This window comes from Bombina bombina, chromosome 6 (genome assembly GCF_027579735.1).
Source record: "Bombina bombina isolate aBomBom1 chromosome 6, aBomBom1.pri, whole genome shotgun sequence".
Lineage (NCBI taxonomy): Eukaryota > Metazoa > Chordata > Amphibia > Anura > Bombinatoridae > Bombina > Bombina bombina.
Genome location: NC_069504.1, coordinates 1,008,624,560 through 1,008,649,497, shown reverse-complemented (window position 1 = coordinate 1,008,649,497; position 24,938 = coordinate 1,008,624,560). Strand labels below are relative to the sequence as shown.

Sequence of the window (24,938 nt, the reverse complement as noted above, 5' to 3'; positions counted from 1 at the left end):
TAGATATATATATACATTTCACAAGATGGAATCCGTATCCAAAAAGAGCTGAACAAAACTGTTGCTTTCATCCGCATTAGGATGTTAACGAAGCATCTGAATGCCCATGTGAAAAGTCCAATTTAAACTTTCAAAATTCATAAATTCCAATATATTTATACGATCAATTGGAATCTGATTGCTCTGTATCTTTTGTTGGAACCTAGCTACTTTACATTAGAGCATACTACAGTAGATTCAAGAGCATGCATGTGACTTGAGCACTATATGTTGAAACTGTTGGCCCACTGATTGGCCCACCCTGCAAAGCAGGGCTCACAGCGTATAGAAACTGTATGAATTTGTCCTCACAAATATATTGAAAGAATTTCCAAGGTGGTCGCCACAGTGCTGTTGTACAGAAAAAACTGCCACCATATTGTAAAGAAGGCTGTGCAAGTGTATATTCTCTGATGTGGACTAATTAAGGAAGCAGCAGGGTCTGGTTATGTCCCTAATACATAAATGTTTACCAAATTCTTAAAAAAAAAAAAAGAATGAGCAAAATATTCTTTGGGAAAACTTACTGGCCTTGCGCGAATTTCTTTGGCATACAGAGGTTTCAAAAACTCTGAATCCCCCTCCAGCCTTATACCCTTTTCTGTGATTCTCAGATTCCCCATGCCATCCTGAAAGACACAAAATACAAATTTAAAGTTAATAAAATACATAACTATACTTTTTTAAAGGAGTTACAAGTGTTTTTCATAGTAAGTACTCAATACTAAAAGTGCGGATTACATGAAAATGACTAACACATACCAGTTACAAACTTAAAGGGACATGAAACCCAATTTTTTTTCTTTCATGATTTAGAAAGAGCATGCAATTTTAAACAACTTTCTAATTTACCTCTATTATCAATCTTGCTTCATTCTCCTGATATCCTTTACTAAAAAGCATATCTAGATAGGCTTAGTGTCTGCTGATTGGTGGCTGCACATAGATGCCTCGTATGACTGGCTCACCCATGTGCATTGCTATTTCTTTAGCAAAGAATATCTAAAGAATGAAGCAAATTAGATAATAAAACTAAATTGGAAAGTTGTTTAAAATTGTGTTCTCTACCTGAAGCATGAAATAATTTTTTTGGGTTTAGTGTCCCTTTAACCACTACTAAAAAACTCATGCCCCCTGTAAAATGATATCCTGCAAATATAGTTAATGCAACAAAATGCTAAATCCAAAAATCACAAGTTATATTCTAACTCATATTTAATAGTACATGGATTTTCAGTAATCATGAGTGTGCATTTATAAGGAACATTTTAATTTCCATTATTCTCTTGGTATTCTTTGTTGAAAAGCATACATAAGTAAGCTGAGGAGCAGCAGTGCACTACTGGGAGCTAGCTGGTGACTGGTAACTACACACATATGCCTCTTGTTGGCTTACAAAATGTGTTCCGCTAGGTCCTAGTAGTGTATTCTTGCTCTGAAGCTGACTTTAACTATGTGTTTCACTCATTTGCAGGGGTTAACCACATCGTTAAATGCAATTAACAGTGCATTAATAAAATTTTCTAACAAATTAGGTCCCTTTATTATTCCAATAAAGCTATTTGGAGATGTGTATATAAAATGTTCAATTCTGCATAATAAGACAACTTTGCACTATGCGTTTGTTGTTTATTTTGCCCCCTTTCACATAAATTTTGCCCTGCAAATTGTGAATTTTCAGAATTACAGAGCTGGAAACACATCATGTAGGTTCCTCAAGGCTAACCCTGCTACACATTTCTCTGATTGGCTTCAGCAGATAACAGATGCAGCACATACTAACATGATGACCGTGACTAGCCTTGTCAGCTGCCGACTGAAGCCCAGATTGCCTCCTGCAAATATGGCAAATGGTGGGTGGAATATGGCTATTAAATGCATTTGCAGCAAACAAGATATTAAATAGCTTTAATTTGTTTTTAGATGTTGCTGGTGTCATTCTATAGCAAGACAACAGAAATGTCTTATAATTACAAGATGTTTAGTGTCCCTTTAAATTGTGTGTTTTACTCCTTTGGAAACAATAGTAACCTGTAAGAATTAATGCAATAGTGACATTCTCTAACAAGCTCTTAAATCTTTAAATAAAAAAATAATTCTGACTCACAACAAATCCCTCTGTGCACGTTTATCATACAACGCCCAATCAGTATATTTTACCTGTCATCATTTGGCCAGATTATGAGTGGTGCACTAACAGTTACGCACAAGCGATATCAGGTTTATCAAGGCAGATTACGTGCGTCGGAAGGAGCGCTCGTATTACAAGTCGAAAGTAAATGCAAACGCATGAGCACAATGGTGATTTACGCTAGAATGATTAAAGTGACCTCAGAGATCTGGTTGACTGTTTCACAAAACAAAAAAGTGTCACAAAACACATTACAAAGTACAATTCCGCTCATAATAACACCATCTAAGGTGTTTTCAAGGTGAATGAGTGGAAAGAGCTCCAAAATATGTGTGTGTGTGTATATATATATATTTACTGATGAGTTCCAAAAAGAACGAAACAGGCTGTCTAGTGAGTGATTTCTGGTTTGCTGTAATAATCCTGTTAAAAGGATCGCTGTGTCAAAACAGTATTTTGAAGCAAAAAAACTGAGAATTTGCATATCTAATTTGCATATATTACCCACAATTCTCTTGTGCATTGGTAACATTGTATATTAAGAATTTCTGGGGAAAAGCAAGCGGGGATACTTGCCTAGATGTACTCATTTCCTATGCAAATATTTACATTGATTATATATATTTATATATATATATATATATATATATATATATATATATATATATATATATATATATATATTGCATTTCAAATAAAGATACCAAGAAAACCAAGAAAATTTGATAATAGGAGTAAATTAGAAAGTTGCTTAAAATTGCATGCTCTATCTGAATCATGAAAGAAAAAAATATGGCTCCAGTATCCCTTTAATATATCAGTTGTCCTCTGCCCTTTTTATTCTGCGATTAGTATATAAATGTGTATGTATTTATTCTAGTATAAATAAATATTGGTATAATTGTAAATGAAAATACATTTATTATTACACATATAAATATTAATTGTTATATATATTATTTGTCATCATATGTAACAAGTAAACATAGATACACAATTAAAATGTCTACATTAAAGAATGAGCTGACAAGTTGATATATTACAATATGGAAAATCCCTTTTATGCTTCATTGAATAAGCTCCTGAAAATGAAAAGATTTTCCCCTTACTATGATAAGAGGAGTTTTGTTCCTAAAATGTTGCAGTGAGCACATCTAGCATCAGAATAAAGATTCTAAAATCTTGAGTGCACCCTGGCAGATGTTGCTATGCAAATACTGAGGACCAAATTATCAAAGCTTAGTTTGTGCGGTGTGATTTTGTCTAATTGGCCTTGCAGATGCCACAATTGTTTAATCTGCAATAATTCTTGTCCCTTGTTACAAAGCTGAGATACCAAGAATGGGTTTCACAAGCTTAGAGAATTCTGATATATTCACAATTGACATTGAATGCTAGAACACAGCTAGCGTGCACAATTCTGTTGCACTTTTAATTAAGATTTATTAAGCATGTTTATAATCTGAAATAACATACTGGCACTGAAATGTATTTATGTAGTAAAAGAGGCGACATTCATGTGTGTGTGAAGATGTATACATTTAGTATCTTGCCATAGTTTGAGAACACAATTATATTTATAAAGCTTTCTCACTGCAATAACAGATACACCTTGGAACCCCAAGGAACGGAAAGTTTAACAGATTTGCAATGTATTGCAAAGAAAATTTGTATCATGTTAGAGACTTGAGTCAATGGGGCCTATCTATCAAGCTCTGAACGGAGCTTGACGTCCCGTGTTTCTGGCGAGTCTTCAGACTCGCCAGAAACACAAGTTATGGAGCGGCGGTCACAAAGACCGCTGCTCCATAACCCTGTCCGCCTGCTCTGAGCACATACACTTCAATGTTGTAGGATATCAGCACAGCTGCTACTGACCAAGTGCACGAGTGACTGAATATAACTGCAATATCCCCAGTTAAGTTATAATAGACGTTAAGTCACCAGCACTATAATGAATTTATAAACCTTTAATAGGAATCATATAAAACAGCAACGTTTCAGGGTTTTAACACGACTAAGGGGATTAAAACCCTGAAACGTTGCTGTTTTATATGATTCCTATTAAAGGTTTATAAATTCATTATAGTGCTGGTGACTTAACGTCTGTTATAACTCACCTGCTCTGAGCAGGCGGACAGGAATCGCCGGAATTCAACCCGATGGAGTACGATCGGGTTGATTGGCACCCCTGCTGGCGGCCCATTGGCCGCGAGTCTGCAGGGGGCGGCGTTGCACCAGCAGCTCTTGTGAGGTGCTGGTGCAATGCTGAATACGGAGAGCGTATTGCTCTCCGCATTCAGCGATGTCTTGCGGACCTGATCCGCACTGTCGGACCAGGTCTGCAAGACATTTGTTAAATTGGCCTCTATATGTTTGCTATTTATATTGAATTTAAAATAAAATATTACATAGGTTTGCATACAATATGAATTTGATAATAGAAGTTAACTGAAAAGCTATTTAAAACGGCATGCTCTATTTCAATCATAAAAGTTCAATTTTGATCCCAATGTCCCTTTAATAGCCTGAATACATTTTGTGCATTTTCAATATAAATATTTTTTCTTCTTTACATAGAGGCAAACATTGCCAATCAATTTTCTTTGATACAAATACATACAAAAACATATAATTTCTACATATACATTTACAACATGAATCGTACAGGCTTTCCGTGAAAAAACTCCAATTTACGAAACTGAACTGGTTACCATCAAACACCACAGAGAGTTCTTACAGCAATGGTGGCCTTTAGAGAACAGTGTATAGCAAAAGTGCAGGTTTACTGGCAAATACACGTGCACTAGTGGAAGTATGTAGATTTTCACTGGATTAAATGGACATTATACACCTATAATACACTTCTTTGTCCACTGATTAGTCTGTAGAACATGCTTCCAAGTATTACTCATAATTTAATTGCAGGCAAACCACTGCCTCCTAGATTACAAGTTTTGCTTTCGGTTTTAACACGGAAGAAATGGCAATTTCAGCGTTAAAACAGCAACGCAGCCATTACAAGTCTTGTCAGTATAGCTGTACCACAAAAGCCTTTTAGCCTGTAACGCAACGTCAGTCCTGCACTCGGAAAAATTAAGTTTTTTCATGGGATTCCCATAGCGCTGCCATTACGAGTTTTGCAGTGAGGCTAAAATGCTTGCATTACACCCTCTGATTCGAATCAGCCAATAGGAATGAGAGCTGCTTAAATCCTATTGGCTGATTTGAACAGCCAATAGGATTTTAGCGGCTCTAATTCCTATTGGCTGATTTAAATGTTTCAGGCAATAGGAATGCAATGGTACCCCAGTATAAAAGGGGTACCTTGCATTTGAATCCTCAGTGTGTGGCAGACGATCACATGAAGAGGACCTCCATGTTGGATCGATGGACCTCCGCCTCCGCGCATCGACCACTCTGCCTCCGCAGGCATGAAGAAGATGCTGGTCCCGCAATGGATGAAGATGGAGCCGCCTGGATGAAGATGGAGCTGGGATGAAGAGCGTTCAAGCTGGACTTCAGCAACTGTGAGTACCTAAAGTGGAGTTATTGTTAGGTTTTTTTAAGCTTTTTTTGGGTAGGTTTTTTTTTAGATTAGGGTTTGGGCTATTTAAAAAAGAGCTGAATGCCCTTTTAAGTGCAAGAAAAAGAGCTGAATGTCCTTTTAAGGGCAATGCCCATATAAATGCCCTTTTCAGGGCAATGGGTAGATTAGGTTTTTTTAGTTAGGTTTTTTTTTATTTTGTGGGTTTGGGAAGGGGGGGTTGTAATGTTAGGGGGTGTTTTTATTTTATTTTTAAAAGAGCTGATTTCTTTAGGGTAATGCCGTACAAAAGGCCCTTTTAAGGGCTATTGGTAGTTTTTTTTATAGATTAGAGTTATTTTATTTTGGGGTGTTTTTTTTTTTAAAACAGGGTATTATAATAGGAATAATTTTTATTATTTTGGATAATTAGTTTGTTATTTTGTGTAATGTCTTTTTGGGGTGGGGTTTTTCTTTTTAGAATAGTCATTTTTTTATTTTTAATGGGCAGCAAAAGAGCTGAATGCCCTTTTAAGAGCAATGTCCATACAAATGCCCTTTTCAGGGCAATGGGTAGATTAGGTTTTACTTTAGTTTGTGGGTTTGGGTGGTGGGGGTTTGTATACTGCTAGGGGGTGTTTGTTTTTCTTTTGTAGAAAAAGAGCTGATTTCTATAGGGCAATGCCCTACAAAAGGCCATTTTTAGGGCCTTGGTAGTTTATTATAGATTAGGTTTTTTTTATTTTGTGGTGTTTTTTTTTTTTTTTTTTAAACAGGGTATTAGAATAGGAATAATTTTTATTGTTTTGGATAATTTGGTTTGTTATTTTTTGTAATGTTGGGTTTTTTTATTTTTTGTAATGGTAGTTTTTTTATTTTTATAATGTTAGTTGTTTTTTTTGTAATGTTAGGTTTTAGTGTAAGGCAGCTTAGGTTTTATTTCACAGGTAAGTTTGTATTTATTTTAACAAGGTAGTTAGTAAATAGTTAAAAACTATTTACTAACTAGTCTACCTAGTTAAAATAGCGTCAGATTAGAGGTGTTTAGACTTGGGGTTTATGTTAGGGTGTTAGGTTTAAATGTAACTTTTTTCCCCATAGACATCAATGGGGTTGCGTTACAGAGCTTTTTCATTCCGCGATCGCAGGTGTTAGTTTTTTTTTTAACACAACATTGATGTCTATGGGGAAAGCGTACAAGAGCACGTCAAAGCAGCGTTTGTATTTTGTGCGGTATGGAGCTCATCGCCACCATATCACACGCCAAAACAAACTGGCTTTTCAAAAAATCGTAATGGCAGCACTATGGAGGGTGAAATAACGTAACTTTTGTTGCATTCGTTTCGCACCCTCTATAGTGTAATCTTGTAATCTAGGTGTGCATGTTTTCCAGTGTTTGTATTTTTTTTAAAATGGCCGCCAGACTCCTATGTACTGTGTCATCATGTCCTTTTGGATTGTTGTTGCGAATCCGCTACGATTGTGCACATAATTCCAGGCTCATTGATGTTAACTAACGCATGAGAGTACTGCTTATGCACATATGTGAGCACTGCTTTCATAGCGCAAAGCCAGCACCCTCCAGCACGGGAATTAATGTAAGGGTGCAACAACAACCCATAAGGACATGATGACGTAGTACATAGGAGGAGTCTGGCTGCCATTTCAAATCTGTAAACATTGGTGTTCTATCAGATTTTTCTACCTTGTCAGAATATGCTACCTCTGAGTGTGCATGCTCAGTATTACGTAATTGCACTTCACATATGTTAAAAAGGAATGTGATGTTGTAATCAGCAGCATGCGCACAAAGGAAGTAGCAAATTCTGACAAGGAAATTGTTATGTCGGATTTTGCTGCAGGCAGGACATGCGCGGGTGATTAGATCTCAGCTTATTACATGCAAACTGTAAAAGTGACATTTATAATTAGCATGGAAAGTGTAAAAGTGCAAGCCATTTCTGATGTCAGAAATGATGGATAGATCATCCTCCAATCACAGCTTCCCCCCCCCCGTGGGAATCAGTGACTGATTCAAAGCCGTGATTGGAGGAAGCCTGATTCCTCATTTTAGACCCAGGAAGAGGCTTTGGGACGGGCGGAGGAAGCTGGAGCTGCTGTCAAGATTAAAAGGTAAGTTGTTTTTTTCTCAACAGGAGTGAAATGTAAACTTTGATGAATTAAAGTGCCCCTGTTTTTAATCTAATTTTTAAAAACCGGGCACTTTAGCATCAAAATTTACATTCACTTTAAGATAGCACCTTAAAATAGCATTCTAAGTTTTGTCCGTTGTGGAATTGTTTGTTATGTATGAATATAACCATTATTGGTGAAGCAAATATCACCATTTGTCACTGAACTTTGCTTGTTGGCCTCTCTCAAGTACATTAGCTATGAGTGCATAATGGAATTTGATGTGAACATCTAGTAGACTGTAGACATGTTATAAATAAAGATATTCATATTTTTCATATAAAAACATATTGCTTTCTGAACGCGTCCTTGGCTTATCCACATATCTACCAAGTTTGGAATGTTTAGATTTACTAAGGATAAATGGTATATATAATTTTCTGAAGGTAAGTGCCTTATCCTCAAAATCATAAGTAATTAAATTACATGATCAATTAGTCTTTATTTTGCAATATTTATAAATCATGTTTGTAGAACACTTGTTTGTACTTTCCAAAAACGGTCACTGATAAATTGATAAAACTAGCTTTTCATTATTACAGTAATTAATCCCCTTCGGACACTCCTTTATAGTTTTCTATAAGGTTTTGCAGAAAGGTGCTAGATAGACAAGGAAGTTTCAGTAGGGAAGTGTAAGGCCTTTTGTTTCTTGATCCTAAACATGACATTTTACCTGCAAACAAATTTATATTTGTGGCCTTCACAAAACCTGTAAACGTATGCAAGACTGTCCTGTAGGCTTTTACTGGTAAAGGAATGGCTGCAGGAATTGCTGGAATTGGACTAACTCACCATATGTTTCATGTGTTTTATTAATATTGTTAATACAGAAAAGGGTAACAACTAGACATGTACATTCGGCAGTTTTGTTAGCTGCCAAATGAGGAAGAAGACGGCCACACATGACATTCAGCCCTTTTCAGAGCCGGATTTCTTCATGTAAAAATGAAACACCTTAATATCTGTGCAAATCCAGATCTTAGAGTATTGCACGTTCAAAAGAAGAAAAAAAAAAAAGGTCAGAAAAATGCTAATTATCGCAAGTGGCTACCTTCTTATACATTCAGCAGCTAAAAAAATGGCCGAATGTAAATGTCTAGTAACAACTCACCACAGCTTTACATTTAAAAATCTACTACAAGACATTTTACCACAAAATAAAAAAATGTGCTACAAAAATGCTGTGGTTGAGGACACTGCAAAGAAGAGATAGGGAAACACATTTTTATTTTGCAATGTCAAGTTTTCACTTTTCAGTTATCCTGTAAAACATTGCTTCTCAACCGCGGCCCTCAAGTACCCCCAACAGACCAGGTTTTCATTATAGCTGAACCAGTGTACAGGTTAAATAAACAGCTGCTGAGTGAGAGCACGTTAGTAACCATGGTGTTACTGATCAGCTAATTATTTCACCTGTGCTCTAGTTAAGATATAATGAATATCTGGCCTGTTAAGGGTCCCGAGAACAGGAGTTGAGAAACACAGATTTAAGAAATATCTATTAAACTGGATATTGCCTGAAATTGTTGCTTGAGTGATAATCCCATCATTACATATTTTATATCTTAACAAAAAGGTTAGATGTAAGAAAAACAACCGATTGACCTGATCTAACAAATATAGCTGAATATTTGTTGTAGTATTTTTGTTTTGGGGGAGCTGGCACCCCATAAATAATGTATAGCGAATCCCACAAAATAATTATTAATACCAATTTTTTGCATTTTAGATCTTATGTAATAAACAGATTTAACCTGATATATTAAAGGTATATTAGCCTGAATTACTTTTTTGTCTGCATTTTTTATTTGGGGAGCTAACCTGGCTGAGGTGGGTTAGGACCCCATAATGAATACTAAGAGGAACCCACAGTCTGATTATTAATGCCAGTTTTGTGTGTTAGCTCTAATTTAATAAACACTTGATCTAACGAGATCTAAAAAAAAGATCTGTTAGCCTGAATGTTTTTTTTTTGTCTGAAATATTTAAGTTGGTGCTAGCCCCCCTAATGTAATACCTATTTATGTTAGATCTAACAAATCAACTCACTGAACATATCTGATCTGATCACTATATGATTATTAATCATATCATTAATCTAATGTTGTAAACACTTAATCTAACAAAGATCTATTATGATTTTTTGTCTGAAATTTCGATTTGGGGGGCTAGTCCCCCTAACTTAATACCTAATACCTTGTAATTATGATAGATCTGACAAAACAACTGACTGATCATACCTGATCTCACAAATATCTATCAAATTAAATCATTTTTTGTCCATTTTTTGTTGGGGGGGCTGATGATGGGTTTACCCCCACCAAATAATTGTTAATACCAGCTTTTGCTTTCTAGATCTAAAGTAATAAACACTTGATCTAACCTGATTTATCAAACATCTATTAGCCTGAATGATTTTTTTACCAAAATTTTTCATGTGTGTGGGAGGGGGGTAGCTACCAAATTTAATACTTAATACCTCAGTAATTACGTTAGATCTAACATAATAAACATGTGCTCTAAACTGATGTAACAAAGGTCTATTAGCCTGAATTATTTTTAAGTCAGGGCTAGCCCCCAAAATGTAATACTTAATATCTCTGTAACTATGTTAGCTCTAACAAAACAACTTACTTATACCTGATATAACAAATACCTATCAAATTATATAACTTGTGTCCATTTTTTTGTTATGGGGACTGGTACCCATATTGAATACATAAAAGCTCTCACTATATGATTATTAATCTAATGTTATAAACACTTGATCTAACCTGTACTAACAAAGATCTATTAACTTGGATGATTTTTTTGTCTGAAATTTCGATTTGGGGGCTAGCCCCCCTAATACCTTTGTAATTATGATAGATCTGCCAAAACAACTGACTGATCATGCCTGATCTAACAAATATCTATCAAATTAAATAATTTTTTGTCAATTTTTTTTGTTGGGGGGGGGGGACTGATGACGGATTTTACGCCCACCAAATAATTGTTAATACCAGCATTTTCTTTCTAGATCTAAAGTAATAAACACTTGATCTAACCTGATTTATCAAACATCTATTAGCCTGAATGATTTTTTACCAGAATTTATCAAGTGTGGGTAGCTACCAAATGTAATACCTAATACCTCAGTAATTACGTTAGATATAACAAAACAACTGACTGATCATACCTGATCTAACAAATATCTACCAAACTAAACATTTTTTTAGCCAATTTTCTAGCCCCCCACCAAATAATTGTAAATAATTGTTAATAACCCCTTCTTGTATACCGGATCTAACAAAAACAACAATTGATCTAACCTGATCTAACAAAGATATAACCAACTGAGGGCCAGATTACAAGTGGCACATTAATAGTTCGGTACAAGCGATAAAGGGGTTTATCGCATCTGTTGGCACATGTCGGGTTTTCCGCTCGTATTACAAGTTGAAAGTAAAACCGATCGCTTGAACACGATTTACGCTAGAATGATTACCACGTCCTCAGAGCTCTGGTTAACTTTTTACAAAACAAAAAAGTGTCACAAAACACATCAAGTGTAGTTACTCTCACAATAACCCCATCTAGTAAAAATTATTCAAAAGAATAATGTACACAAAAGTTATAAGGGCTCAAAGATATGAGTTCTTAGGTGTCAGGAAAAAAGCAGCAAGTGTTACACAGGTGCTGAGCCAAAAATGGGCAGTTTCCTAAGCTTTACAATCCTGCTGTTTTCAAATAAAGATACCAAGAAAAATTGATAATAGCAGTAAATTAGAAAGTTTCTTAAAATTGCATGCCCTATCTGAATCATATATATATATATATAAAAAAAAAATGTGGGTCTCATATCCCTTAAATGTTCCTACAGGTCAAGACCAGAAACCAGCAGAACATCCCAATCCCAAATACCAAAATCAATAACAAAGTGTATCCAGAATAGGAGGGAAATATTTTATTTTAGCCTCAGTTTTGCATCTCTCTCTTTTAGTAAGCAAACCTATCTTTTAAGCTAAGTGGCTCTTGATAGCATCTCTAAGTGAGGTCATGATCAGTTCAACCTTTTCTCTATAGTTGCTTTTTCAGTTATGTGTTAATGTTGTAGTATACAAGCACAAGTGCCTTCAATACACAAATGACCAATTTTTTGCTTGCGCAGATGGCTTTTCCTGCACAAGGCATTACAGATCTGCCTTTCCCAGATGCTGTGAAACATCTGACAGCCCATAATAGCAAACAAAATACCTGTCATTATTTCCTATTAGATTCCATACCATTGCTTTATCCATCTAGACAGGTGGAAAGAGGCTGTGATCCCAAAGGTAGTGGAATTTGGATTAAAAGCTTTCAGCTAGCAGGTATGTGTTTGTGCATGTGTCAGGGTGTATGGGGGGAAGGCATGAGAAACTATGGAGAAATCAATACGAAACGCTAACCTTCTTCAATGAATACAAACCATGAAAAAGCAGAGATAATTCTTCTGCTGCTCTGCAGGTGAAACAATAAGTGAAAAAAAAAACATATAATTTGTTTAATCTGCGTTATCATATTATTTGTTGGCTAAAAGAGAAAATTCAAAGATGTAGGACTTTAAATTATCTGGAATTTACAGAAACTCTCAGTAGAGAAATTGTCCCTGACACCATAAAATCACAAGATAAGATGAGAACAAAAAACATTTCCTGCCATCTATTTCACATCAAAGAATATGAAAGCACAAAATGACAATCTCATACCTGAGAAGAGAGCTTGAGCCCTTTTTCTCAGTCTAATTTGGTCTATTTTCAGATTAAAATACAATAAATTTACAAGATTTAAGTAAGATGGAAAATTGGAATTAATGGGTTTTTTTATTTGAGTTTTGAACAGATGTATAGCAAAAATGTTTCTAATAAAAGTTGTTACTGTTCACCCAGTTAATGCCCAGTGCTCCCTTATTCAAACATCGTTTCTGCTCAGAAAGCCAATGTTTGCTTACATAAAACAAACGGATCTTTGACACGATAGACACCACCACCTGATATCTGAGCAGGTGTGGATCGTGAATGTGGGTGCACTGAGTATGCGCATCTTATATACTGTACATGCCCTTTGCTAACTGCACTCTTGTACCCTACTACCTGTCTAAAGTACCATCAATAGGATGTAGCACTTGCAAACTTGTTAAAAAAATACAGGCCTAGATTTAGAGTTTGGCGTTAGCCGTGAAAACCAGCGTTAGAGGCTCCTAACGCTGGTTTTAGGCTACCGCCGGTATTTGGAGTCACTCAAAATAGGGTCTAACGCTCACTTTTCAGCCGCGACTTTTCCATACCGCAGATCCCCTTACGTCAATTGCGTATCCTATCTTTTCAATGGGATTTCTCTAACTCCGGTATTTAGAGTCGTTTCTGAAGTGAGCGTTAGACATCTAACGACAAAACTCCAGCCGCAGGAAAAAAGTCAGTAGTTAAGAGCTTTCTGGGCTAACGCCGGTTTATAAAGCTCTTAACTACTGTGCTCTAAAGTACACTAACACCCATAAACTACCTATGTACCCCTAAACCGAGGTCCCCCCACATCGCCGACACTCGAAAAAAATTTTTTAACCCCTAATCTGCCGACCGCCACCTACGTTATCCTTATGTACCCCTAATCTGCTGCCCCTAACACCGCCGACCCCTGTATTATATTTATTAACCCCTAATCTGCCCCCCTCAACGTCGCCTCCACCTGCCTACACTTATTAACCCCTAATCTGCCGACCGCAAAGCGCCGCCACCTACGTTATCCTTATGTACCCCTAATCTGCTGCCCCTAACACCGCCGACCCCTATATTATATTTATTAACCCCTAATCTGCCCCCCACAACGTCGCCTCCACCTGCCTACACTTATTAACCCCTAATCTGCCGACCGGACCTGAGCGCTACTATAATAAAGTTATTAACCCCTAATCCGCCTCACTAACCCTACCCTAACAATAACACCCCCCTAAGTTAAATATAATTTAAATCTAATGAAATTAATTAACTCTTATTATATAAATTATTCCTATTTAACCCCTTAATGACCGCAGCACTTTTCCATTTTCTGTCCGTTTGGGACCAAGGCTATTTTTACATTTTTGCGGTGTTTGTGTTTAGCTGTAATTTTCCTCTTACTCATTTACTGTACCCACACATATTATATACCGTTTTTCTCGCCATTAAATGGGCTTTCTAAAGATACCATTATTTTTATCATATCTTATAATTTACTCTAATTTTTTTTATAAAATATGAGGAAAAAATGGAAAAAAACACACTTTTTCTAACTTTGACCCCCAAAATCTGTTACACATCTACAACCACCAAAAAAATCCCATGCTAAATAGTTTCTAAATTTTGTTCTGAGTTTAGAAATACCCAATGTTTACATGTTCTTTGCTTTTTTTGCAAGTTATAGGTCCATAAATACAAGTAGCACTTTGCTATTTCCAAACCACTTTTTTTCAAAATGAGTGCTAGTTACATTGGGACACTGATATCTTTCAGGAATCCCTGAATATCCATTGACATGTATATATTTTTTTTTAGAAGACATCCCAAAGTATTGATCTAGGCCCATTTTGGTATATTTCATGCCACCATTTCACCGCCAAATGCGATCAAATAAAAAAAATTGTTCACTTTTTCACAAATTTTTTCACAAACTTTAGGTTTCTCACTGAAATTATTTACAAACAACTTGTGCAATTATGGCATAAATGGTTGTAAATTCTTCTCTGGGATCCCCTTTGTTCATAAATAGCAGACATATATGGCTTTGGCGTTGCTTTTTGGTAATTAGAAGGCTGCTAAATGCCACTGCGCACCACACGTGTTTTATGCCCAGCAGTGAAGGGGTTAATTAGGGAGCATGTAGGGAGCTTGTATGGTTAATTTTAGCTTTAGTGTAGTGTAGTAGACAACCCCAAGTATTGATCTAGGCCCATTTTGGTATATTTCATGCCACCATTTCACCACCATATGCGATCAAATTTAAAAAAACGTTAAATTTTTCACAATTTTAGGTTTCTCACTGAAATTATTTACAAACAGCTTATGCAATTATGGCACAAATGGTTGTAAATGCTTTTCTGGGATCCCCTTTGTTCAGAAATAGCAGACATATATGACTTCGGCGTTGCTTTTTGGTAATTAGAAGGCCGCTAAATGCTGCTGCGCATCACACGTATATTATGGCTAGCAGTGAAGGGGTTAATTAGGTAGTTTGTAGGGAGCTTGCAGGGTTAATTTTAGCTTTAGTGTAGAGATCAGCCTCCCACCTGACACATCAGACCCCCTGATCCCTCCCAAACAGCTCCCTTCCCTCCCCCACCCCACAATTGTCCCCGCCATCTTAAGTACTGGCAGAAAGTCTGCCAGTACTAAAATAAAAGGTTTTTTTAATTTGTTCTTTTTTTTTTTTTAGCATATTTACATATGCTGCTTTGTAGAATCCCCCCTTAGCCCCCAACCTCCCTGATCCACCCCCAAAACAGCTCTCTTACCCTCCCCCTCTGCATTATTGGGGGCCATCTTGGGTACTGGCAGTGGTCTGCCAGTACCCAGTTTCAAGAAAAAAACGTGTTTTTTTAAAACAAAAATAGAAATTCTGTAGTGTAGATTCACCCCCCCTAACAGACAAACCCCAACACCTTAATCGATTAATAAATAAAAAACTTTTATTCCCTTTTTTATGCTTTTTTTTTTACTTTATTCTGTAGTGTAGCGGTTCCCACCCGCTCCCTCCCCGTGCACGCGCCCGCCCCCGCCCTTCCGTGCACGCGCGCGCGTCAGTGCGCGCCCCCGATCGCCCACGCCCACGATCCCGCCCCTCCTGCACGTCGCCAAGGCCATCGATGGCCACCACCCGCCTCCCACCAGCCTCCCACCCACCAACGCGGTAAGCCAACAATCTCCGGTGCAGAGAGGGCCACAGAGTGGCTCTCTCTGCACCGGATGGCTTAAAAATGTTATTGCAGGATGCCTCGATATCGAGGCATCACTGCAATAACCGGAAAGCAGCTGGAAGCGAGCAGGATCGCTTCCAGCTGCTTTCCAGACTGAGGACGTGCAGGGTACGTTCTCAGGCATTAACTGCCTTTTTTCTGAGGACGTACCCTGCACGTCCTCAGTCATTAAGGGGTTAAAGCTAAATACTTACCTGTAAAATAAATCCTAATATAGCTACAATATAAATTATAATTATATTAGAGCTATTTTAGGATTTATATTTATTTTACAGGTAACTTTGTATTTATTTTAACCAGGTACAATAGCTATTAAATAGTTAAGAACTATTTAATAGCTAAAATAGTTAAAATAATTACAAATTTACCTGTAAAAGAAATCCTAACCTAAGTTACAAATAAACCTAACACTAGACTATCAATAAATTAATTAAATAAACTACCTACAATTACCTACAATTAACCTAACACTACACTATCAATAAATTAATTAAATACAATTGCTACAAATAAATACAATTAAATAAACTAGCTAAAGTACAAAAAATAAAAAAGAACTAAGTTACAAAAAATAAAAAAATATTTACAAACATAAGAAAAATATTACAACAATTTTAAACTAATTACACCTACTCTAAGCCCCCTAATAAAATAACAAAGCCCCCCAAAATAAAAAAATGCCCTACCCTATTCTAAATTACTAAAGTTCAAAGCTCTTTTACCTTACCAGCCCTGAACAGGGCCCTTTGTGGGGCATGCCCCAAAGAAATTCAGCTCTTTTGCCTGTAAAAAAAAACATACAATACCCCCCCCCAACATTACAACCCACCACCCACATACCCCTAATCTAACCCAAACCCCCCTTAAATAAACCTAACACTAAGCCCCTGAAGATCATCCTACCTTGTCTTCACCATACCAGGTTCACCGATCGGTCCAGAAGAGCTCCTCCGATGTCCTGATCCAAGCCCAAGCGGGGGGCTGAAGAGGTCCATGATCCGGCTGAAGTCTTCATCCAAGCGGGCCAGAAGAGGTCTTCCATCCGATTGAAGTCTTCATCCAAGCGGCATCCATCCGGAGCGAAGTGGCAGCATCCTGAAGGCCTCCACCGCGGAACATCCATCCTGGCCGACGACTGAACGACGAATGACGGTTCCTTTAAATGACGTCACCCAAGATGGCGTCCCTCGAATTCCGATTGGCTGATAGGATTCTATCAGCCAATCGGAATTAAGGTAGGAATATTCTGATTGGCTGATGGAATCAGCCAATCAGAATCAAGTTCAATCCGATTGGCTGATCCAATCAGCCAATCAGATTGAGCTCGCATTCTATTGGCTGTTCCGATCAGCCAATAGTGAGGCGGGTTAGGGGTTAATAACTTTATTATAGTAGCGCTCAGGTCCGGTCGGCAGATTAGGGGTTAATAAGTGTAGGCAGGTGGAGGCAACGTTGTGGGGGGCAGATTAGGGGTTAATAAATATAATATAGGGGTCGGCGGTGTTAGGGGCAGCAGATTAGGGGTACATAGGGATAATGTAAGTAGCGGCGGTTTACGGAGCGGCAGATTAGGGGTTAATAATAATATGCAGGGGTCAGCGATAGCGGGGGCGGCATATTAGGGGTTAATAAGTGTAAGGTTAGGGGTGTTTAGACTCGGGGTACATGTTAGAGTGTTAAGTGCAGACGTAGGAAGGGTTACCGCATAGCAAACAATGGGGCTGCGTTAGGAGCTGAACGCGGCTTTTTTGCAGGTGTTTGGTTTTTTTTCAGCTCAAACAGCCCCATTGTTTCCTATGGGGGAATCGTGCACGAGCACGTTTTTGAGGCTGGCCGCGTCCGTAAGCAACTCTGGTATCGAGAGTTGAAGCTGCGTTAAAAATGCTCTACGCTCCTTTTTTGGAGCCTAACGCAGCCTTTATGTGGACTCTCGATACCAGAGTTATTTTTATGGTGCGGCCAGAAAAAAGCCGGCGTTAGTTTTTCGGGTCGTTACCGACAAAACTCCAAATCTAGGCCACAAAGTATTAAAAAGGTCTAAAATCAAGACAACTATAAAGAGTTATGACAGGGAATACCCAGTAACCCTGTGCAAACCGATATTGGACTCGGGTTCTGCACTATCACAATATGCTTTAAATTTAGGCATGTGCAGCTATTTCAGAATATGAAGTTGTTGAGATTTTAAGACCAAAGAATTGTCATTTTCAGATCACTAAAAAAAAAAAAAAAAAAAAAAGTGTATTTGTAAGTGATCTTTGCTAGACACGTGTATTTAAGCCTATACATACAGTATATGGGGTCAATTTGATTTTTTATCTTGTATTCTATTTTTTATTTATTTTTTGCTTGAAAAATGATTTGCGCAAATTTACTAAAAAAAGGAATTTTTGCATAATTAAAGGGGAATGAAACCCAAAATGTTCACTTAATTTTTTTATCTAATTTCCTTCATTCTCTTGGTATCTTTTGTTGAAAAGCATACCTAGGTAGACCCAAGAGCTGGGAGCTAGATACTGATTGGTGGCTGCACATATATGCCTCTTGTCATTGGCTTAACGGTGTGTTAAGCTAGCTCCCAGTAGTGCATTGGTGCTCCTTCAATAAAGGATACGAAGAGATTGAAGAAAATTTGAAAATATGAAAGTTGTTTAAAAATGTTTGCTCTATCTAAACAAAGAAACAAATATTTTAAGTTTTATGTCCCTTTAAGGAAGTGGATTAGTTGGCAGGTGAGAACTGTTAGCTACTTTTGCAGAGTGAGTTTGATTTAAATTACACAGATATACAAAACATTCATTTCACTCAAAACTTCAAATGATAAAATTTTATGGAAAAGACAAACACACTTTAATATTGTTAAAGCCAATCACTGCAGTGAAATAGCTATACAAGAAAAGTAATAATTGGTTATCATCACATTTCATTTTCATAGGTATCTGATCTGCATATGAAATACCTCCAGTTCAACACTATTAAAGGGACAGTCTACACCAGAATTTTTATTGTTTTAAAAGACAGATAATCCCTTTATTACCCATTTCCCAGTTTTGCATAACCAACACAGTTATATTAATATACTTTTAACCTCTGTGATTATCTTGTATCTAAGCTTCTGCTGACTGCCCCTTATTTCAGTTCTTTTGACAGACTTGCAGTCTAGCCAATCAGTGCCTGCTCCCAGATTACTTCACATGCACAAGCACAGTGTTATCTATATGAAATATGTGAACTAACACCCTCTAGTGGTGAAAAACTGTTAAAATGCAATCTGAAAGAGGTGGGCTTCAAGGTCTAAGAAATTAGCATATGAACCTCCTAGGTTAACCTTTCAACTAAGAATACCAAGAGAACAAAGCAAAATTGGTGGTAAAAGTAAATTGAAAAATTGTTTAAAATCACATGCTCTATATGAATCATAAAAGTTTATTTTGGCCTAGACTGTCCCTTTAATATATAAAGGGACACCTTACTCAAAATAATTATGTGTGGAAATTCAGCAGGTAAATATATATACATTCTTTTTTGAGGGTTAAAAACTGTACTTACAACCAATGCCCATTGGCTGAAAGGTACAAATGCTCATTGAACATTCGCAGGAACTACCTATCAGCCAACAATGATAAACAGGAAGTACACAACCAATATGCCGTATGGCAGTATTATATTTGGTTAAATTTAAACAGCGCTAAATAAATGCTGCTTTTCATATGTATTGCAGAACGTTTCTCGGTACAATACGTATTGAAAGATATGCTGGCTATTTTAGTTTAGTTTTAGAATACGTTACCATGATACAGTGGATAAGTAAGTTTCATTCTGGATAAGGATCACTGTTTAGGCTGCAGATTGAAGAAAAGCTGTGACAATGACGTATAAAGTACATTCTACGACAGTAAGAAATAAAATGCTCAAACTACATCACTTAGGAAAAGGTACTGAGCAATATCAGTGTTTGGAAATCCCTGTTGGCACTGCTGGTTCAATTAGCCGAAAGTAGAAGCTATATTGTAACAAAAACTCAGAGACCAAACCAGGAGACTTGTGCAGGAAGCCAAGAAGAGGCCATTGATCGCTTTAAAGGAGCTACTAAGTTCAGTGACAAAAACTAAAGTAAATGAGCAACAGTCAACAACTGCAAGGGCTCTGAATCAACCTGAGTGGCAATAAAGAAGCTATTGGTCAAAACCAGCAATACAAAAGCACATCCGGAGTTTGTTAAAAAGCATGAGACTGAGTTGCTAAGATATAGGAAAAGGATTTGGGGGTCACATGGGACTAGAGTTACCACCTCTGCCATTTTTCCTGGACACTTATGAGTTACACATGCTGCAGGGTAAGCAGGGAGGAACATGCATTGTACTGTTCATCAGACCTATTCATGTGATGCCCAGAGGTATAATACATGTTCCGCCCTGCTTACCCCTCAGTATGCGTAAATCATAAGTGTCCAGGAAAACATGACCGAGATGGCAACCCTACATGAGACCAAGATATAGCATTTTGGCCAAAATTCTAAATGCTGTCCATTCCTCAAAAGACACTATTGATAAAGTAAAGTATAGTGGTCTCATGGCGGGGTCTGCGTATGATTAAAACATTTAATCCCTAATATAATAGCTTTATTCTTAAATTGCTTTTATTTTATGCAATGAATTCCCCTAGTTAAGCATGGCATATGAATGAATATTTGTTCATTAAGTTAGGGAAATTATTCAGTTTCATAATCTTTTGGTTATAGATCATAAAAGCATAAATAAGCATAATATTGATGATGTTGACATTATCTAGAAATTCATGACATTATATTAAACTTGCATAATAATTTATTAAAGGGACATAAAACCCCAGATTTTTCTTTCATGATTCAGATAGAACATACAAATTTAAACAACTTTCCAATTTACTTCTATTAGCAATTATACTTTTTTATCCTATGTTGAAAAGCAGAAAGGTAAGCTCAGGAGTGTGCACGTGTCTGCAGTTCTATATGGCAGCAGTTTTGGAACAATGTTATACATTAGCAAGAGCACTAGATGGCAGCACTATTTCCTGTCAAGCAGTGCTCCAGAAATGTGCACACTACCTATCTAGATATCTCTTAAACAAAGAATAACAAAAGAACAATGCAAATTTGATATTAGAAGTAAATTGGAAACTTATTTTTAAAATTGTATTCTCTATCTGATTCATAAAAGAAAAATGTCGGTTTCAAGTCCTTTTAAAGGAACATTAAACCCACATTTTTTCTTTCAATGTTCAGATAGAGAATACTATTTTAAACAACATTCAAATGTACTTCTTTTATTTAATTAGCTTCATTCTTTAGATATCCTTTGTTGTTGAAATACCAATGCCCATGGGTTAGCCAATCACACGAGACATCTATGTGCAGCCACCAATCAGCAGCTTCTAAGCCTATCTAGATATGCTTTTCAGCAAAGGATATCTATAGAAGGAAGCAAATTAGATAATAGAAGTAAATTATCAAGTTGTTTAAAATTGCATGCTATTTCTAAATCGTGAAAGACAAATTTTGGGTTTCATGTCCCTTTAAGAACAACATTATATCATTGATGTAACTGCTAGGGATTTAAAGGGTATGATTGCTGACCATGAGAGAGACAGAACTGAAAAAAAACAAAAACGCTTTCTACTTAAGCTTGTCATGATATTGTTTTATATTCAACCAGGGCTTTTTATTGTGGGGTACTTACCAGTACTGAGTACCACCACCTCCGCAATCTCATAAGAGGTAATGTCTGTAATCATCATGTAAATACATGAGGGGGCTACAAAATATATCAAGCATTGTAAATAACTTTATCCCTTTGCTTTCCTCAAAGTTACTGAGAACAATATATCAATCACTTAGTGAGTATCAGCACAATAAATAACTACATAATAATAACAATTAAAGGGACAGTCAACTCCAAAATTATTATTGTTTAAAAAGATAGATAATCCCTTTATTACCCATTCCCCAGTTTTGCACAGCCAGCATGGTTATATGAAAAGACTTTTAGCCTCTGAGGCCCATTCATCAAGCTCACAATGGAGCTTGAGGGCCCGTGTTTCTGGCGAGCCTGAAGGCTCGCCAGAAACAGCAGTTATGAAGCAGCGGTCTAAAGACCACTGCTCCATAACCCTGTCCGCCTGCTCTGAGCTGGCGGACAGAGATCGCCACAATTCAACCCCCTACTGGCGGCCGATTGGCCGCAAATGTGCAGGGGGCGGCATTGCACCAGCAGCTCACAAGAGCCGCTGGTGCAATGCTGAATATGGAGAGCGTATTGCTCTCCACATTCAGCGAGGTCTGTCGGACCTGAACCGCACTGTTGGATCAGGTCCGACAGACCTTTGATAAATAGGCCTCTCTGTGATTTCCTTGTATCTAAGCCTCTTTAGACAGCCCCCTGATCACATGGCTATATATTTATTATCTAATGACTTGCATTTTAGCCAATTAGTGCAGTGTCAGCTACAACTCCACGGGAGAGAGCACAATGTTATCTATACCGCCCACATGGATTAGCAGTCTCTTGTTGTGAAAAGCTAATAAAAAAGCATGTGACAAGAGGCAGTCTGTAGCGGCTTAGAAACAGGCAGAAATTTAGAGGTTTAAACTTACAGAGTATATTATTATAATAATGTTGTTGTGCAAAACTGGGGAGAATAGTAAAGGCATTATCTATATTTTTAAACAATAACAATTTTGGTGTTGACAGTCCCTTCTGAAATATATATTCTCATATGAAACCATAAGTATATTGAAACCTATTAATGGATACACAGCAAAGCATTGGATATGTCCCAGGTCTCTTGGGCTGCTATTGAGGGGGTTAATGCACTTTTTGCACATATGTAGCCAGCGGTCTGTAAGGTGCTTTGTGGTTCACCACCATTTAGTAAGCTGCAGCGGAGTCAGAAGGTTCCTTCTCTTCCATTAACTTACACCAGGGACACTTGTTCACATCTCAAGCTGACACAGTAACACAGACACTGAAGGTTTATTTAACAGACTGACAATGACAGCTTAATAATGTTTTCTCAGCAACTTGGTGAGATTACATGTGTGTAACTAAGGTTGGAAATTGTCCCACAAACATAACCACACGTCATTCATTCTTGTTCTCTCTAGAGACTGATGTTCTGATGTCCTTCTACTGAGAGGTTACATGGTAGAGCTTATGCATTTTGTATTTCAGTCAGTAAATCTGTGCTTCCAACTAAACACATCAGAGAAGTTTTCAAAAAAATATTTTAATTTTATTTTTAACTCTGTGATCAGCAATGTTTATACTCATCTGGTTGGTGGGTACGCTCTGTGCATGCTGTTGATTAGCAGAGAAGCAAGCCCTGCATGGTGCCTACACGCCAATTAGAAGCTTGCAATGCTTGAGATCAGCACCTCATGCAATTCTTGGCCAATCTTAGAGTTACAAAAAAAAAAAGACTAAGTAGCCCCCTACCCCCCCATTTTTGCAAGTCACAAAACTGATAAATAAACTATTCTGAGGCTATATAGAATATCCCTTTACTTTAATATTCATCTTTTACTGATTTTATTAAGCTACTTTGTGTCCATTAATTAAAGAGACGCTAAACCACAACATTTTTAACAACATTTTCAACGTCACGTCTTCTGGAAGTACGCAATGACTTGTTTACATGATGCCACAGACGAGCACAGAGCGGTAGATCTTAGCAGCAATGGATCTTCAAAGATAGAACAAGCAGCGTTTCTTATCCTTCATTATCTATGTCAGAACTTTCAGAAGTAGCTGTCTTTGTAATGTTTGCTATTGAATTGCAAGCAGCTTTTAGACTTGCTTAAAATTCTGGGCATTTATCTCCAGCTAATTCCAAATTGTGTGGCCATCAATAAGATGTTACGTTCTTGTTTACATTTTAGGGATAGGCTATAGAGTCAACTTTCTTCATAATGTGAGAGTTGCTAGAATGTCACTTGCCAAATTCCACATAGTGTAACATCAGAAGAGCAGCTGTATACTGCAAGCGAGAATCCAGACCAGACCCATTATACTAAAATGAAAAGTATAAGTGACAGCATGTTAACGAGAAGGACAGTAACTACGTGTGGTGGCTTCATGTGATGATGTGCCACTTGGAAGTGAGTTGATAAAAGGTAATACTGCATGTGGGCTATTTAAACCGCACATATAACTCATTTCAGATTCTTCTACATCTTCTAAGCCCACTGACGCATTGTCTGGAGGTGCTCTGGATGTCATTCTGTGCAGTCATCTGTCAGAGTTTAACGAAGAAAACCCAATTATTGGCAAATTTAATCAAACTAACCCTGAGAAAATCTCATCTATTTTAATGTTGGAATGTCCTTCTTTACTGAATTATTCAGAAGGTTCTCAGGCATCAAAGGGGGAGACTATCCCTTATTGCTTTTATCAGCTCAACCACAAAAGAATAAACCTCTTCATTGCCAATAAGAATGCAACTAATTGCTTTAATAATATAAAGGACATATCTTCTGGCAGCTGTGGGTTATATGCAGGGTTCATACAAGTTTACAGCACTGTAAAATGGGGATCAGATTAAAAAAAAAAAAAAAAAAAAAAAAAATATATATATTTATATATATTTATATATGAGACAATCAGGCCTAGATTACAAATTGAGCACAACGGATAACATGTGACTCATTATATAACGCTCACCTTATGCAAACAATAACGTACAATCAAGAATTATTCAATGTTATCACTTGTTATTGTACATTCAAAACAATAGAAAGTATATAGCAAAGAACTTGAAGATACATGAAACCCAACATGTTTCTTTCATGATTAAGATAGAGAATACAATTTTAAACCACATTTCAATTTACTTCTATTATCTACTTTGCTTCATTCTTTAGATATCATTTGTTGAAGAAATACCAAGAGCATGTATGAGCCAATCACGAGGCATCTATGTGAAGCCACCAATCAGCAGCTACCGAGCCTATTTAAATATGCTTTTCAACAAAGGATATCAAGACACTGAAGCAAATTAGATCAAAGAAGTAAATTGGAAAGCATGACAAATTTTAGCACAGGCCTTCA

General features: G+C 37.0%; 1 protein-coding gene across 3 annotated transcripts in view; it reads right to left on the bottom strand.

The window, feature by feature from the left end:
- SGCD (sarcoglycan delta) overlaps window positions 1-24,938 on the bottom strand; it is a 1,642,153-nt gene that overhangs the window by 221,746 nt on the left and 1,395,469 nt on the right. For all 3 annotated transcript variants that reach the window (XM_053718718.1, XM_053718720.1, XM_053718719.1), the window contains one exon: window positions 567-668. In XM_053718718.1, coding sequence (XP_053574693.1) covers window positions 567-668 — 102 coding nt within the window. The remainder of the gene's footprint in view (window positions 1-566; window positions 669-24,938) is intronic.